The sequence below is a fragment of the Anoplophora glabripennis genome, unplaced genomic scaffold (genome assembly GCF_000390285.2).
Source record: "Anoplophora glabripennis isolate ALB-LARVAE unplaced genomic scaffold, Agla_2.0 scaffold511, whole genome shotgun sequence".
Taxonomy (NCBI): domain Eukaryota; kingdom Metazoa; phylum Arthropoda; class Insecta; order Coleoptera; family Cerambycidae; genus Anoplophora; species Anoplophora glabripennis.
The window spans coordinates 307,906-321,492 of NW_019416595.1; the positions used below are offsets into that span (position 1 = coordinate 307,906).

Genomic DNA, 13,587 nt, shown 5'->3' on the forward strand with positions numbered 1-13,587 from the left:
ATGGGAACACTTTTTTTAATTACGCAGATAAAAATAGTTTGTGGAATGAACATAAATAAATATCAGAATAAATAGAACAAGAGCATACCGTGAATAAATTAACTTCCGTTATGAAATTTAACTTAACTGTGGTAAGCCCCTATAAAAATATGGGTTTGGTTCAACGTTTGTATTTGTGTAGCTGGCAAAAATTCCAGAGCATAAATAAGAAAGAACTGATTTATTCTTAGGGTAATTACAAAAAGAAATTTTTTATAAGTTATAGTTCACTAGTCTAGAGATTATAATGTAAATTAAAAGATCTTTATTTTCTATGTCTATCCGGAAAGCATAATAAATACATATAACTAAATTTTTTTTTTCCACTATCAAATTAGAATCATTTTGTATTGTTCACATAACTAAGAGGACAAGAAGATGGCATCTATATTTTTTGCAGTAACCACTGCACAGTCTATACTGTACTTCATAAAATACTAACATGTATGTACAAGTTTAACTTACAAATAAATTATCACATATTTACAATTTACTACTGTTAAATTAAACGTGTGTAACTTGGGATTTATCACTGCTATATGTATCAACGTCATCATCATTAACTGAATCAATTTGCAATTTTTCAACGTTGTCGTCAAATGCTACAGATTTTCTACGATCCTTGACGGTGCCGTTTGGTGAATCAGAGGTATCCTCACTTATTGGATGAAAAATGAATCCGGTCGGTCTCCTTTCTTCTAAAGCGCTGGATTTGCTGAAAATGTTGCACTAGTTAATTGCGTTATTACCTATTTTTCCAGGCCTTTCCACATGTACAAGTATAAGCACACCAGTAGATGAATAGCTCTTATCAAGAAGATATCTTAAGGTCTTTCGAGATAATTTAAAAATGTGTCATTTAAGATAATTGTGTCGAACGTGTCATTGAAAGTCGTAAACGTCGAAGCCAATATTTATGTCAAGTTCAACAAACTTCACTTGAGTGTAGCAAGGTAGGTATATCATGACAACATTCCCTTTTTTGCCTTCTTTTTGTGTTCCACACCAAGTGAAATTTGTCGATCAGTACTATTTCTCTTACAGTGTTGAATATCCTGTAAACAAACATTACAAAAGTGGTACTGATTTCTTACTAATTAAAACTGGGCTATTTACATTATTAACAACACACTACACACTTTAATACACAACTACAGTGTGCATCTGTTGAGTTCAGAGCTGTTCAATCTGAAAAAAATTATATTCGGTGCAATATGAATGTCGAGAAAAGGACAAAGAAATAATTAAAACAAGTCCATAACAATGTTTAACAACTTTATTTATATTTATTTAAATTAATTGCTAAGAATTGAGTGCGATTGTTCGTATGTATGTGTGTATGTGTATTGTGTATACGTGTAAATGTGATGGTGTCACATAGAGATGACATTAGAATGTGTGTGTATGTTATGTATACTCCTTAAAAAATAATGAATTTAGTACAATATTCCTGATTTTTAACTCTATAACAATGCAACAAGACTTCTACCTATATTAATTAAAGCTTAATAATTTACATCGATTAGTTTGACCTGAGTACTCACTTGGAGGACGGCGATCTCGAGAGAGAGTTTTTGCCAAATCTAACCCTACCACTTCCATCTTCTTCTAAGTTTGCGTAGTTCTCACTTCTGCAAGTCAAAACATTTAGCTTTTATTATACAGAGATCGCGACGTATATTACCTGATCTTGAGGAAGTAGTAAGCGAGAGCTCCTGCTATACAAGCAAGTAACAGAACAGATAATATTGCTGTTACTACTATAAATGTAATTCTCATATGGTGTAATTCAGTCTTGCTGTCTTCATCATCTTTATCGCTACTATTGTTGTCATCTTCATCTTCATCTAAAAATACGAAATATACACATAACCTCTGTATTCTACAAAGCTGTTAAAACTTACTGTCGATTCCAATGTTCAGTACGGCTGAAGAGGTATGGATGGTATCTTTAATTTCAGCCGTCAGTGTTAGCGAAATGAAATTACTTTTTACTGCGTTGGATGGCAAACTATTTATTAAATCAACAGTTACTGCCTTGTCGGAGTAGGTTGTGTTGAAGTAATCTCGGTACAGTGAGTCTGAAAAAAAAAGATATCAGAAGATAAAAAGGTATGTATTGCTAACTTTGGGTTTGTCAGAATTACAATATGTTAAATTGGCACGAATGGACTAAAAATAAATAATATACATTTCTATAATTTTCGGGAAAAAGTAAAGACTTAGTAATCTCACAATCCTTTTATTTGTAATGTTCAAAAGACGACATTACAAATAAAAGGATTGTGAGATTACTAAGTCTTTACTCTTTCCCGAAAATGATAAATATGGACTCACACTTATCAATTTCAAATTTAATATGCATTTCTCTTTGAAGAGTTGTCTATATTCGTTACCAAACAAGGTATATATAATTGGAATCAGAACAATTTACCTTCTGAAATGCTAGTTATTATATCGCTGTCTGGTCTGTTTGTAGAAATTTTAATTGAATCATCTAAATTAAACGAACTCTTTCCATTTTGAATTGTATATTCCCCAGAATAAAGAATTGATGTAAATTGTATGGAGTCAGTATCACCATCGCTATCGTCTGAAATTTAATGTTATTCAATACATATAATTTTATTGCAGTACATTTTTAATTTAAACTATATTTAATACCTACATTTTATCTCTATATTAACCACTGCCGAAGCTTTATAAGACTCTCCATTAATTTGTGCTTGTATTATTAAAGGAACCACAGAGTAACTATTGAGAATTTCTTCCGTCAAAGCTTTCTCTATTTCGATATCAACTGTACCCTCAGAATATGCCACCGAAAAGTAGCTAGCGTATTCTAAAAAATAAATATGAGTTAATACAGATGCTACAGAAAACTATAACAGAAACGTGGTACGATTTTGAATGGCAACTCACCATTGGTTACTGTTACAACAACGTCACTACCAGCTGGATCGGTATCAATTGTAATTGCATCGAAAGTCAATTTAGGAGAATTATCAATTATTTCATATTTTGCATTATATAGTAGATCTGAGAACGTGACAGACCCTTGATCATTGTTAGCTGAAATAGTTTTTAAGTTAATAATTTCTTCCAACACAGTATCACATAAAAGGAACGGTATCAGTTTTCTATATTATGTGCAAATTGTAATGAAAATTTTAATAGGGAATTCACAAAAAGTTCATATAAACATGTGTGACAGGAAAGTGGTCTTTAATATCGTTCTCAAGTAATTTGACAAACATTTTAGTTATATATTTTCTTATTGGTATTACTTACTGTTACTATTAATATTGATGTTAAGTACAGCAGAAGACTCATGAATGGTATCTTTGATTTTAACCTTTAAAGTCAAGGCAATGAAAGTATTACTATTCACTACTTCATCGGGTAAGTTTTTGTTCAAAGTAACTGACACCTCACCGTTGGCATATGAGACATCAAAATATTCTTCATACTCGGCATCTGTAAGATCATAAAAAATATTCACTTTGTAATTGATATGTATAAACAATAGCAAACATTTTTAGGACAATGAATTAAGAACGATATAATTAACTATTGACCCACAGCCATTATAAGTATAAAAAAAATTCTTGAAATAATTTTACCCAGTCCACTTTATTTTCATGTTGAAAATTTAATATCTCGTACCAACACGGATTTTTATAAGTAATTATACCGCAAATCCTATCGAAAAAAAATATTCTGAAACTTCGGATGCGGAAAATTATTATTATTTTTGCATATACTGATTTTTCTAAAATATTCAGTAGACTTGATCACAATCAGAGTCAAATTAATGAATGAGTGAAATCATATGGTCTATCCACTGTTCTGTTTAACTATTACTTCAGTATCTGATCTTCAAGGGTACCCCAAAAGCTAAGACTGAGGCCACTTTTGTCTATTGTTTTTTTAATGATTTAACGAAATATCAATTACTTACTCTACGCGAAAAACCTTAAGTTGCTTCTGGAAGTTAAATTTTCTACATGATATATTTTTTTCATAGATAACAATAAAAATTACATATTTTTCCCTGGGCAAATATTCATATTTTAGACTTGACTTACAATTATGTCATCAGGCCACTTATTTACGCAACATTATGCAAACGTTATCTGTAAGGGGTATTTCATGAGGTACTTCATCCTTAACATTTTTATTTTTAATATATTTTAAACAATTGTAGATAAATATTGATCTCCAAACCTGTTATTTCACGTCAATATTTTCAATAAAAAAATTAAATATATACCAGAAATGCTGGGTTGCACCAGATCATCGGTACTGGTTGAAATTACTTTAATAGACTGATGCACTTCCATACTTCCTTTTCCATCACTAACCGAATATTCTCCAGTATACAGCAACGACCCAAATTCTATTGAGTCTGTGTCATCTTCGCTGTCGTCTGAAATTTTACAGTTGAAAATGCGTCCAAATTATCCAGATATTGTTGATACTTACATATTATTGCTATATTTACAACAGCTTCAGAACTAACCGAGGTGCCAGTAATTTCAGCATGTAAAGTTAACGGAACCACAGAGAAACTATCCACAATTGTTTCTGATAGCTGTTGCTTTATAGATATTGTAACCTGCTTCTCAGAATACTCTGCAGAGAAGAAATTCTCATATTCTGTAAATAGTATGAATAGTTTCAGTTTCTTTACGCCCACATTACTCATACATATATAATGAATTAAGTAATTTCTTTAAAAGCATGATGTTACATTAAAAACTACATTGTTCCATCTGACTCACCGTTTGTTATCGTTAAATTGATGTTAGCATCGGGTTCTTCAGTGTTAAGTGTAATTGAGTCAGTAATTTGTAGCAAACCAGTTCCATCTACAACTTCATATTTTCCGACATAGAGTAGATTTGAAAATGAAACAGACCTCTCTGAAAAAGAAATATGTTGTGTACTAACTACAGTACCTGATGCACCTTTATTTTAATTTGTGGTATTACTTACCGACTCTATTAATGTTGATGTTAAGTACAGCCGAGGAACTATGAACGGTATCTGTGATACTAACTTCTAAAGTCAATGTAATGAAAGAATTACTTTCTACAGCGTCGTCAGGTAAGTTTCCTTTCAATGTTACTGACAGTTCACCATTGGCGTAGGAGACATCAAAATAATCTCTATAAACAGAACCTGCAAGATAATAAGAACATATTTATTAATACAAAAGCTACAGCAAAAATTTGTATTTCTTTTATTATATTTTATATCATACTGTCTGATAGATTCATAAATAGCTCACGACTAAATAATTAATAAATATATAAATAACGCAGAAACATTGTTTTAACTCACTAAGGCCCGGTACATTGAGTCTCGGTTAAGACTTGATTAACTAATCAGACGATTAGACTGTGAATATACTTTTATAAAATAAAGAAGTTATATGTACAGTTTAATCATCTGATTAATTAATCAAGGCTTAACGGAGACTCATAGTACCGGGCCTAAATGTAAACTATTAATAATTATGGTTTGTTATTGTGTTTGTCTAATATTTACCTTCAGAGATGTTGGGTTCTATCAGATCATCCGAACTAGTTGAGATGACTTTAATAGACTGATGCAATTCCAGGTTTCCTTTTGATTCACTGATCGAATAGTCACCCGTATACAACACTGATCCAAATTCGATTGAATCGACATCATCATCGCTGTTATCTAAAATTTAACAGCTGTAAATGTATCCAAATTATGCTGTGGATTTTAGTACTCACATATGATAGCTATATTCACAACAGCTTCAGCACTGACCGAAGTACCTTCAATCTCAGCTTTTAAGGCTAATGGAACCACAGAGGAACTATTCAGAATTGTGTCTGTCAACGATTTCACTAGAGTTATTATAACCTGATTCTCAGAATACTCCACAGAGAAGAAATCATCGTATTCTACAAAATGTTTATTTTGGTGTTTTGTCTTTTGTTTGGTTATAAATATATATTTCCAAAAGGAAAATCAAATCGACTGAAAATTTTGTGATTGACTCACCATTTGTTATCGCCACATTGATATTACCATCGACTTCTTCAGTACTAAGTGTAATTGTATCAGTTTGTAGGGTCCCCATTCCATCTACAATTTCATATTTTCCATTATAGAGTAAACTTGAAAATGCAATTGACCCTTCCGGTTGTTCATCTGAAATGATTTTTCATTTTATAGAAAACATTGCTTTAATGCAACAAACAATATTCTCGAATCGTCTAGTAAACAGCCACCGCAAATCAGTGAAGTTGTATGGTTATTATTAAATTAATTTTAAGGATAATTTTAATGTATTGAAGTGAGTTTGTACCAGATTGTTTGATTCTTACTTACAATTAAGTTCAACATTTAATATAGAAGATGACTGTATTGGTGTATCTGTAATTCCCACCGTCATTACTAGGGGTATAAATGAATTCTTGGCCAACACGTCATTAGGGATGTCTTTCTCTAAACCTACCGTTATTTCGTTACTCGAATAGCTTACACTGAAATATGATTCATAACCATCACCTGGAAACAAAAATAATCGATATACATATTAAAGAAAATAAAATGCAAAAATTTTCCTTTAATAGAAAATTCCAGCTGTAAACTGTAGAATCACGTATGTATGAATGACGTGTTCTAATGTATAGAAATATAAATTATAATGGATTTCAAACAAAATATACACAGGTTAGCTTTATTCGACTGGCTAACTTCTAGGGTTCTTTACTTATTCAAAATTGACACCAGACTACCAAAACAACTAGGAGTCAGTTTTTTCCTGTACAAATATACCGGAGTTTAAATTTTTAAATATATTTTAATCAGTTCAAAACCAAATTTCATGTGAACGTTTTTCGTCTTGTGGAAAACGTGAGTTTAAAATTTGTAACATACATGGTAATTGAGAAAACTATTTTCAAGAAACAATTTTAAATGTATCATCGTGTCACAATTATGTCGAAGAACATCAAGGAAGGCACTGAGGTTTATCTTCAGAGATAAATAAATGTTTCTTAAACATTGGAGAAAACCACTACTACTATATAACAGTTCTACCGAGCTGTGGAAACTTATGTAATAAAAAAAAATGAATAAGTTTAAGAAGGGAAGAATATTTAGTGTAAATTTATACAAAATATACATACATACCGGGTGTCCCATTAAGGTCATCGACCGGCTGTATCTCGGAAACTATTTGTCCTATAGATTTCGGGAAAAAAAATTGATGACTAATGTGGCCACTAGAAATTCAATAAAATTAATTTTAGCTTCTAATTTTGGCCGCTAGAGGGCGCATTTCTAAAATAAAAGTAAAAAACTGCTTTATTTTTAAAAAATCAAATGGAACGATAGATACAACTTGAAGTTTTCGAGATCTTCCAATCATTCTTCAAAATTTTTGTAGGAAAAATTTTACTCCATCTTAAAAAATAAAGGAAGGCGGGTGGAAATTATTTCCTATGACAAAAAGTAAGATAACTCTGGATTGCGTAAACCGATTTCAATGAAGTTGGCCTTGTTGAAAAGACAATTGATTGCTTAATCATAACCTCAAGTTGAAATTCAATTTAAAAAATAAACAAACCGTCAATTGCCCCTGTTTTCTAAATGAAACAGTTTTATCGAAATGTAATGCCACCCTTTTTATTTTATGGTGTTTTTACACATAAAATAACGAAAAAAATGCCGCAATCCGGAACCTTATATCTTCCTTCAAACTGGAGTTATTAACAAGTTTAGATAAAATTATATTTTTTTGGGGGAGTTACAGAAAAATGCGTTATTTATTGCAACATCCAGTATTTATCTGCATAGAACACCGAGCACTTGATAAATTATTACTACCCTTAGGAGTCCGAATAATTTAATAACAATGCGAAATAAATTATATTTATTAAATTAACAATAATAGCTAAAACAAAAATAACCTCTTCACAAAAATAAAACAGGAAATAGAATACAAATTTATAATTTAATTTAACAAGTGTTCAAAGTGACCATTATTTTCTACAAAACATTTTAAATACCTTTGGTGGGTAGAAGACCGAATAATTTAATAACAATGCGAAATAAATTATATTTATTAAATTAACAATAATAGCTAAAACAAAAATAATCTCTTCACAAAAATAAAAGAGGAAATAGAATACAAATTTATAATTTAATTTAACAAGTGTTCAAAGTGACCTCCATTATTTTCTACACATTTTAGATACCTTTGGTGGGTAGAAGACACAGTAGTTTCAATTTCTGCCATTGAAATCGAGTTTATAGCGTTTCTCATACGATTAATCATATCCTCGCGCGTAGTTGGTCGGGTTTGATAGACAATATCTTTTAGCCTTCCCCATAAATAGAAGTCTAAAACTGTCAAATTGGGACATCTGGGAGGCCAACCCAATTTTCCACCTCTTCCAATCCATCTGTTGCGAAATTGCGTGTCCAAATAATAATAACGCATTTTTCTGTAACTCCTCAAAAAAATATCATTTTATCTAAACTTTTGTTAATAATTTCAGTTTGAAAGAAGATACAAGGTTCCGGCTTGCGGTATTTTTTTCGTTATTTTATGTGTAAAATCGATAAAACTCTTTTATTTGGAAAACAGGAGCAATTGACGGTTTGTTTACTTTTTAAATTGAAATTCAACTTAAGGTTATGATTAACTAATCAATTGCCTTTTCAACAAGCCCAACTTCATTGAAATCGGTTTACGTGATCCAGAATTATCTTACTTTTTGTCATAGGAAATAATTTCCACCCCCCTTCCTTTATTTTTTAAGATGGAGCAAAATTTTTCCTACAAAAACTTTGAAGAATGAGCAGAAATCGATTCTCGAAAACATTAAGTTGTATCTATCGTTCCATCTGATTTTTTAAAAATAAAGTAGTTTTTTACTTTTGTTTTAGAAATGCGCCCTCTAGCGGCCAAAATTAGAAACTAAAAATAATTTTATTGAATTTCTAGTGGCCATATTTGTCATCAATTTTTTCCCGAAATCCATAGGACAAATAGTTTCCGAGATACAGCCGGTCGATGACCTTAATGGGACACCCGGTATATTTAAACAATAAATCAATATGTTGAGATATCTCAATATCTTAAATAAGTCTTTAGTATTAAGGAAATATTTAATATCTGACGAAAAATATCACACACATTTTTGATATGTTAAAATTTTTGGTTAAAAAAAATTAGATTTTTTAAATTTTCGAAAATCACCCTTTTTATCTATATAGTATATTAAAGACTACGTTGTCGTATTTGACTTACTATTAGTTATCGTCACATAGATGTTATCATCGGTTTCCTCAGTAACAATTGTAATTTTGTCAGTCATCTGTAACGAACCACTTCCATCTACAACTTCATATTTTCCTGCATAAAGTGGATTTGAAAATGAAACAGATCTCTCTGAAAAATAGAAAATATTGTGTACTAACTACAATATCTAATAATTTGTGTTATTACTTACCGACACTGTTAATGTTGATGTTAAGTACAGCCGAGGAACTATGAACGGTATCTTTGATACTAACTTCTAAAGTCAATGTAATGAAAGAATTACTTTGTACTGCGTCGTCAGGTAAGTTTTCTTTCAATGTTACTGACAGTTCACCATTGGCGTAGGAGACAGCAAAATAATTTCTATAAACAGAACCTGCAAGACAATAAGAACCTATTTATTAATACAAAAACTATAGCAAAAATTTTGATTGATAAACACTTTTGTTATATTTTATCACACTGTCTCATTGAATCATAAATAGCTCACAACTAAGGAATCTTTTGAACTCAGAATATACATATAAATAACATTTTTTTAACTCACTAAATATATACTATTAATTATTTATGGTTTATTATTTTGTTTAATGTTTACCTTCAGAAATGCTGGGATCTATCAGATCGTCCGAACTAGTTGAGATAACTTTAATAGACTGATGCAATTCCAGGTTTCCTTTTCCTTCACTGATCGAATAGTCACCCGTATACAACACTTGGTTATAAATATATATTTCNAATGCAAACATATAAAAAAAGTATAAGATAATTTCAGCAGTTCAGCAGTAACGACTGCAAAATGATTTTAATTTGGAACAGAACGCGCGATTATTCGCGCACATCACGCGGTCTAAAATTTCACTGGCCAATTACGGGCGATGCAAGAGCATTTATTATGATATTTATGCAGTCACCTCGGTGAGAGGTTAATGCTATTGCTTAATACCCAAGTTCGTATAATGCTGAGTGACTGGACGGCTGCTTCATTGTGCCCCTTGTAATCCGCACATCGTTATTTTATTAATCTCCTATTCTACTTAGAATAAGTTTATTACGGATGATGCTCCACGGTTTCTCCTCTATAATGGAATTATCTGTAACGCACGACATACAATCTACGACGATTGTCCCCAGATATGGTCGTAAAGATTTCGGAAGATATTGTGATGTTACTGGCGACTTAATGTTTTATGGATATTTATTGGTTCATAAATTTACTTCACAAAGCTGTGATATGAAGCTATGCTTTTCTAACCCTAGAGACCCTATTGTTATTAAAAACATCGCAATAAGTACTGCAACAATTATTTTAATACACTAATGGAAAAAATTAAAGGAAAAAAAAAATCTAAATTTTCGGCGATTTTTCAAATGGCTGTACCTTTGATAAAAATGGTCGTATTGGAGTAAAAAAAAAAGCGATTTGAAGCTTGAAGTTTCTAATTTTTGGATCTTGCAAAAAAAATTGAAAAATTTTTTTTTGCAAGATACAAAAATTAGAAACTTGAAGCTTCAAATTGCTTTTTTTTTACTCCAATACGACCATTTTTATCAAAGATATCATTTTCATCATCATTTTTATCATTTGAAAAATCGTCGAAAATTTAGATTTTTTTGACCCCTTAATTTTTTCCATTAGTGTATATAAAACTTATATTTAGTATAAATTGAATAAAAAAAATCTATTTGTTTTAAACTTACATGTATTTATTGAAATAATCTCTTTTGCTATAAAATATAAATTTCTAAAACTGTATCATGATTATTAAATTAATTTTAAGGATAATTTAAACTTCTTGAAGTTAATTGGTAGGAGATTGCATTATTAGTACTTACAGTTAATTTCAACATTTAATACAGAAGATGACTGTGCTGTTGTTCCATTGATTCCGACTGTCAGTACTAAGGGTATAAATGAATTCTTGGCCAACACGTCAGTTGGTATGTCTTCTTCTAAAACTACTGTAATTTCGTTACTTGAATAGCTCACTGTGAAATATGATTCATAGCCGTCACCTGAAAACACAAATAGCGGATATACATTAAAATAAATGTAAAAATTTTCCTATAATAGAAAATTCTAGTTCGAGGTTCAACCAAATAAGACGTGTTCTCAGTACAAAAAATATAAATTATAATAAATTTTAGTGTCAAAGTATACTTAGTTCTTTAATTCGACTGTTGAATTTCTAAACTGTGTTTATTCTAACTTCTTACGATGATATTGCATTGAACATGACCTGATGTTTTATTTTTGAATACCTTTTAAACCCACTTGATAAAATAATCTGAACGTATTTTACGTCTTTTGTAAATGTGCGTTTATATTTTTTAGCATATAAGTGAAATGTAACTAATAAGAAACTCATGTTCATGAAGAAATGTACCATTCATCTCAACGACAGAGAAGTCTGTGTTGTTCATCTTCACAGACAAATAAAACTGTTGCTTATAAAGAATGACCCAAAAGTAATGCAGGATTTGAATTGTGCGCTGTTTTCATTCCGAAGAGTTGGCAGCATTGTGCAGAGTCATATGTTGTTGTAAACACTTGCGGTTAGACGAAATGGAGCGCTATGTGACGGATGGGCCAGAGAGGATTGTGTTAATTCATTACAAGTAGAGAGAGTGTGTAGTTGAGACTGTGCGCAAATTACGTGGAATATTCGGTAGAAGGAACACTCCGAATTAGACAACTGTGAAAAGATTAAATGCCAAATTTGAACAAACAGGTTCGGTTGCAGACAATAAAAAAACAATAAGAAAACAAGCCGACCTCGTACTGGCCATTCGGCCGAATATATTGCTACGGTTAGTTTAGCGGAAATTCCCGTAACCCCAATGCGTCGTCAGTCACTGCAATTAAACATTTCAAAAAACACAATGTAGCGGATTTTAATAAGAGATCTGCATCTACATCCTTTCAAGATTCAGCTAACCCAGGAATTGAAATCGTCGGAGTTTCGTTGATTAGTGGGTATTTGAACAAGCAAAACTGTCGAATTTGGGTCAGAGACAATCCTCGGGTCATCACCACTGTATACCTAAACAGTGACAATGTGGTGTGGGTTGCGCTAGTGGGGTAATTGGTCTGTTCTTTTTGAAAATGAGGCTGGAAACTCAGTGTCTGTCAATGGAGAACGATATCGATAGATACTATTGACTTTTTGTGGTCGTTTGAATGGTATGGATTTGGACATGTGGTTTCAACAGAATGGTGAATGAATACGGCATGTGAAACGATTCACTTGTTACGGCAGAAATTTAATGGACGACTTATCTCACGTAGCAGTGAAGTGACTTGGCCTCCAAGATCATGTGATCTTACGCCATGCCACTTTTTCCTGTGGGGATTGGTAAAGTTCAAAGATTATTCTGCTCGAATGAAATTCGAAGAGTTATCAACGAAATTCAACCGAAGGTATGCGAAAACGTGATACAGAATTTTCTTAAAAGAAGTCGAATATGACAAACGTGTAGAGGAGGACATCTATCCGATATCCTCGTTCATATTTAATGGCAATGTCTATCCTTTAAAAACATGTAAAACTTTGCCAAAGTTTTGAATTAATAAACACTCTATATAAGACATTTAATGAGTTTTGGTACTCATATGATAATAAAAGCAAATCAGTTGAGAAAAAGAAGTTAGGTATATTTTTATACGTAGTTAAAATGTAATTCATTCAATACGCACATCTGCAATAATCATATTAATTGTTTAAGAACATTTACTTAATATATTAAAATAAATTTTTGTCCTTTACTTCTTGGTCGTAACATAAAATAGCGAATTTTTAGTTTCTCGAAACTCGCGTCCTCTTTAAATATCTATCTGTATATTTTTTTCACGAATAGATAATTTTGTATACATATTTATACGCTATATATTGAAACCATTCATGCAAGAAATTTGTATAAAATATTAAATTTTCTCTTCAGATACACATTATATTTAAATATAACGAGCGTTCAAATAAAACCGTGGTCAAGTTGGTTCTGAAAATTTGGACCTAAGGCGTAGCGTATAGCAAATGAAATTAAACGTCATCTGTCAAAGCGCTATATCGCCGCTATCAATTTGAATATTTTCATTTTAAAAAGCGTTTAAAATGGTGTTTTCTCAAGAACAAAAAGTGTTTATCATAGAGTCCTACTTTAGAAATGGACGCAAGATTGATGGAATATGGAAGTATTCTATTGAGGAATGTTTCATAGAATTTCAAAATCAA

The 13,587-nt window shown here is 31.2% G+C and overlaps 1 protein-coding gene across 1 annotated transcript in view; it reads right to left on the minus strand.

Moving 5' to 3' along the window:
• Positions 1–201: 201 nt before the first annotated feature.
• LOC108911331 overlaps positions 202–13,587 on the minus strand; it is a 69,281-nt gene continuing 55,895 nt past the window's right edge. Inside the window, exons 40-58 of the mRNA XM_023455029.1 lie at positions 11,192–11,371; positions 9,546–9,731; positions 9,344–9,484; positions 6,412–6,591; positions 6,082–6,231; positions 5,808–5,981; positions 5,593–5,751; positions 5,038–5,223; positions 4,824–4,964; positions 4,525–4,698; positions 4,313–4,468; positions 3,331–3,516; positions 2,962–3,111; positions 2,708–2,881; positions 2,474–2,632; positions 1,944–2,120; positions 1,724–1,886; positions 1,584–1,670; positions 202–754 (exon numbers count right to left, since the gene is read on the minus strand). Coding sequence (XP_023310797.1) covers positions 544–754; positions 1,584–1,670; positions 1,724–1,886; positions 1,944–2,120; positions 2,474–2,632; positions 2,708–2,881; positions 2,962–3,111; positions 3,331–3,516; positions 4,313–4,468; positions 4,525–4,698; positions 4,824–4,964; positions 5,038–5,223; positions 5,593–5,751; positions 5,808–5,981; positions 6,082–6,231; positions 6,412–6,591; positions 9,344–9,484; positions 9,546–9,731; positions 11,192–11,371 — 3,134 coding nt within the window. The 3' untranslated portion in view covers positions 202–543. The remainder of the gene's footprint in view (positions 755–1,583; positions 1,671–1,723; positions 1,887–1,943; positions 2,121–2,473; positions 2,633–2,707; positions 2,882–2,961; positions 3,112–3,330; positions 3,517–4,312; positions 4,469–4,524; positions 4,699–4,823; positions 4,965–5,037; positions 5,224–5,592; positions 5,752–5,807; positions 5,982–6,081; positions 6,232–6,411; positions 6,592–9,343; positions 9,485–9,545; positions 9,732–11,191; positions 11,372–13,587) is intronic.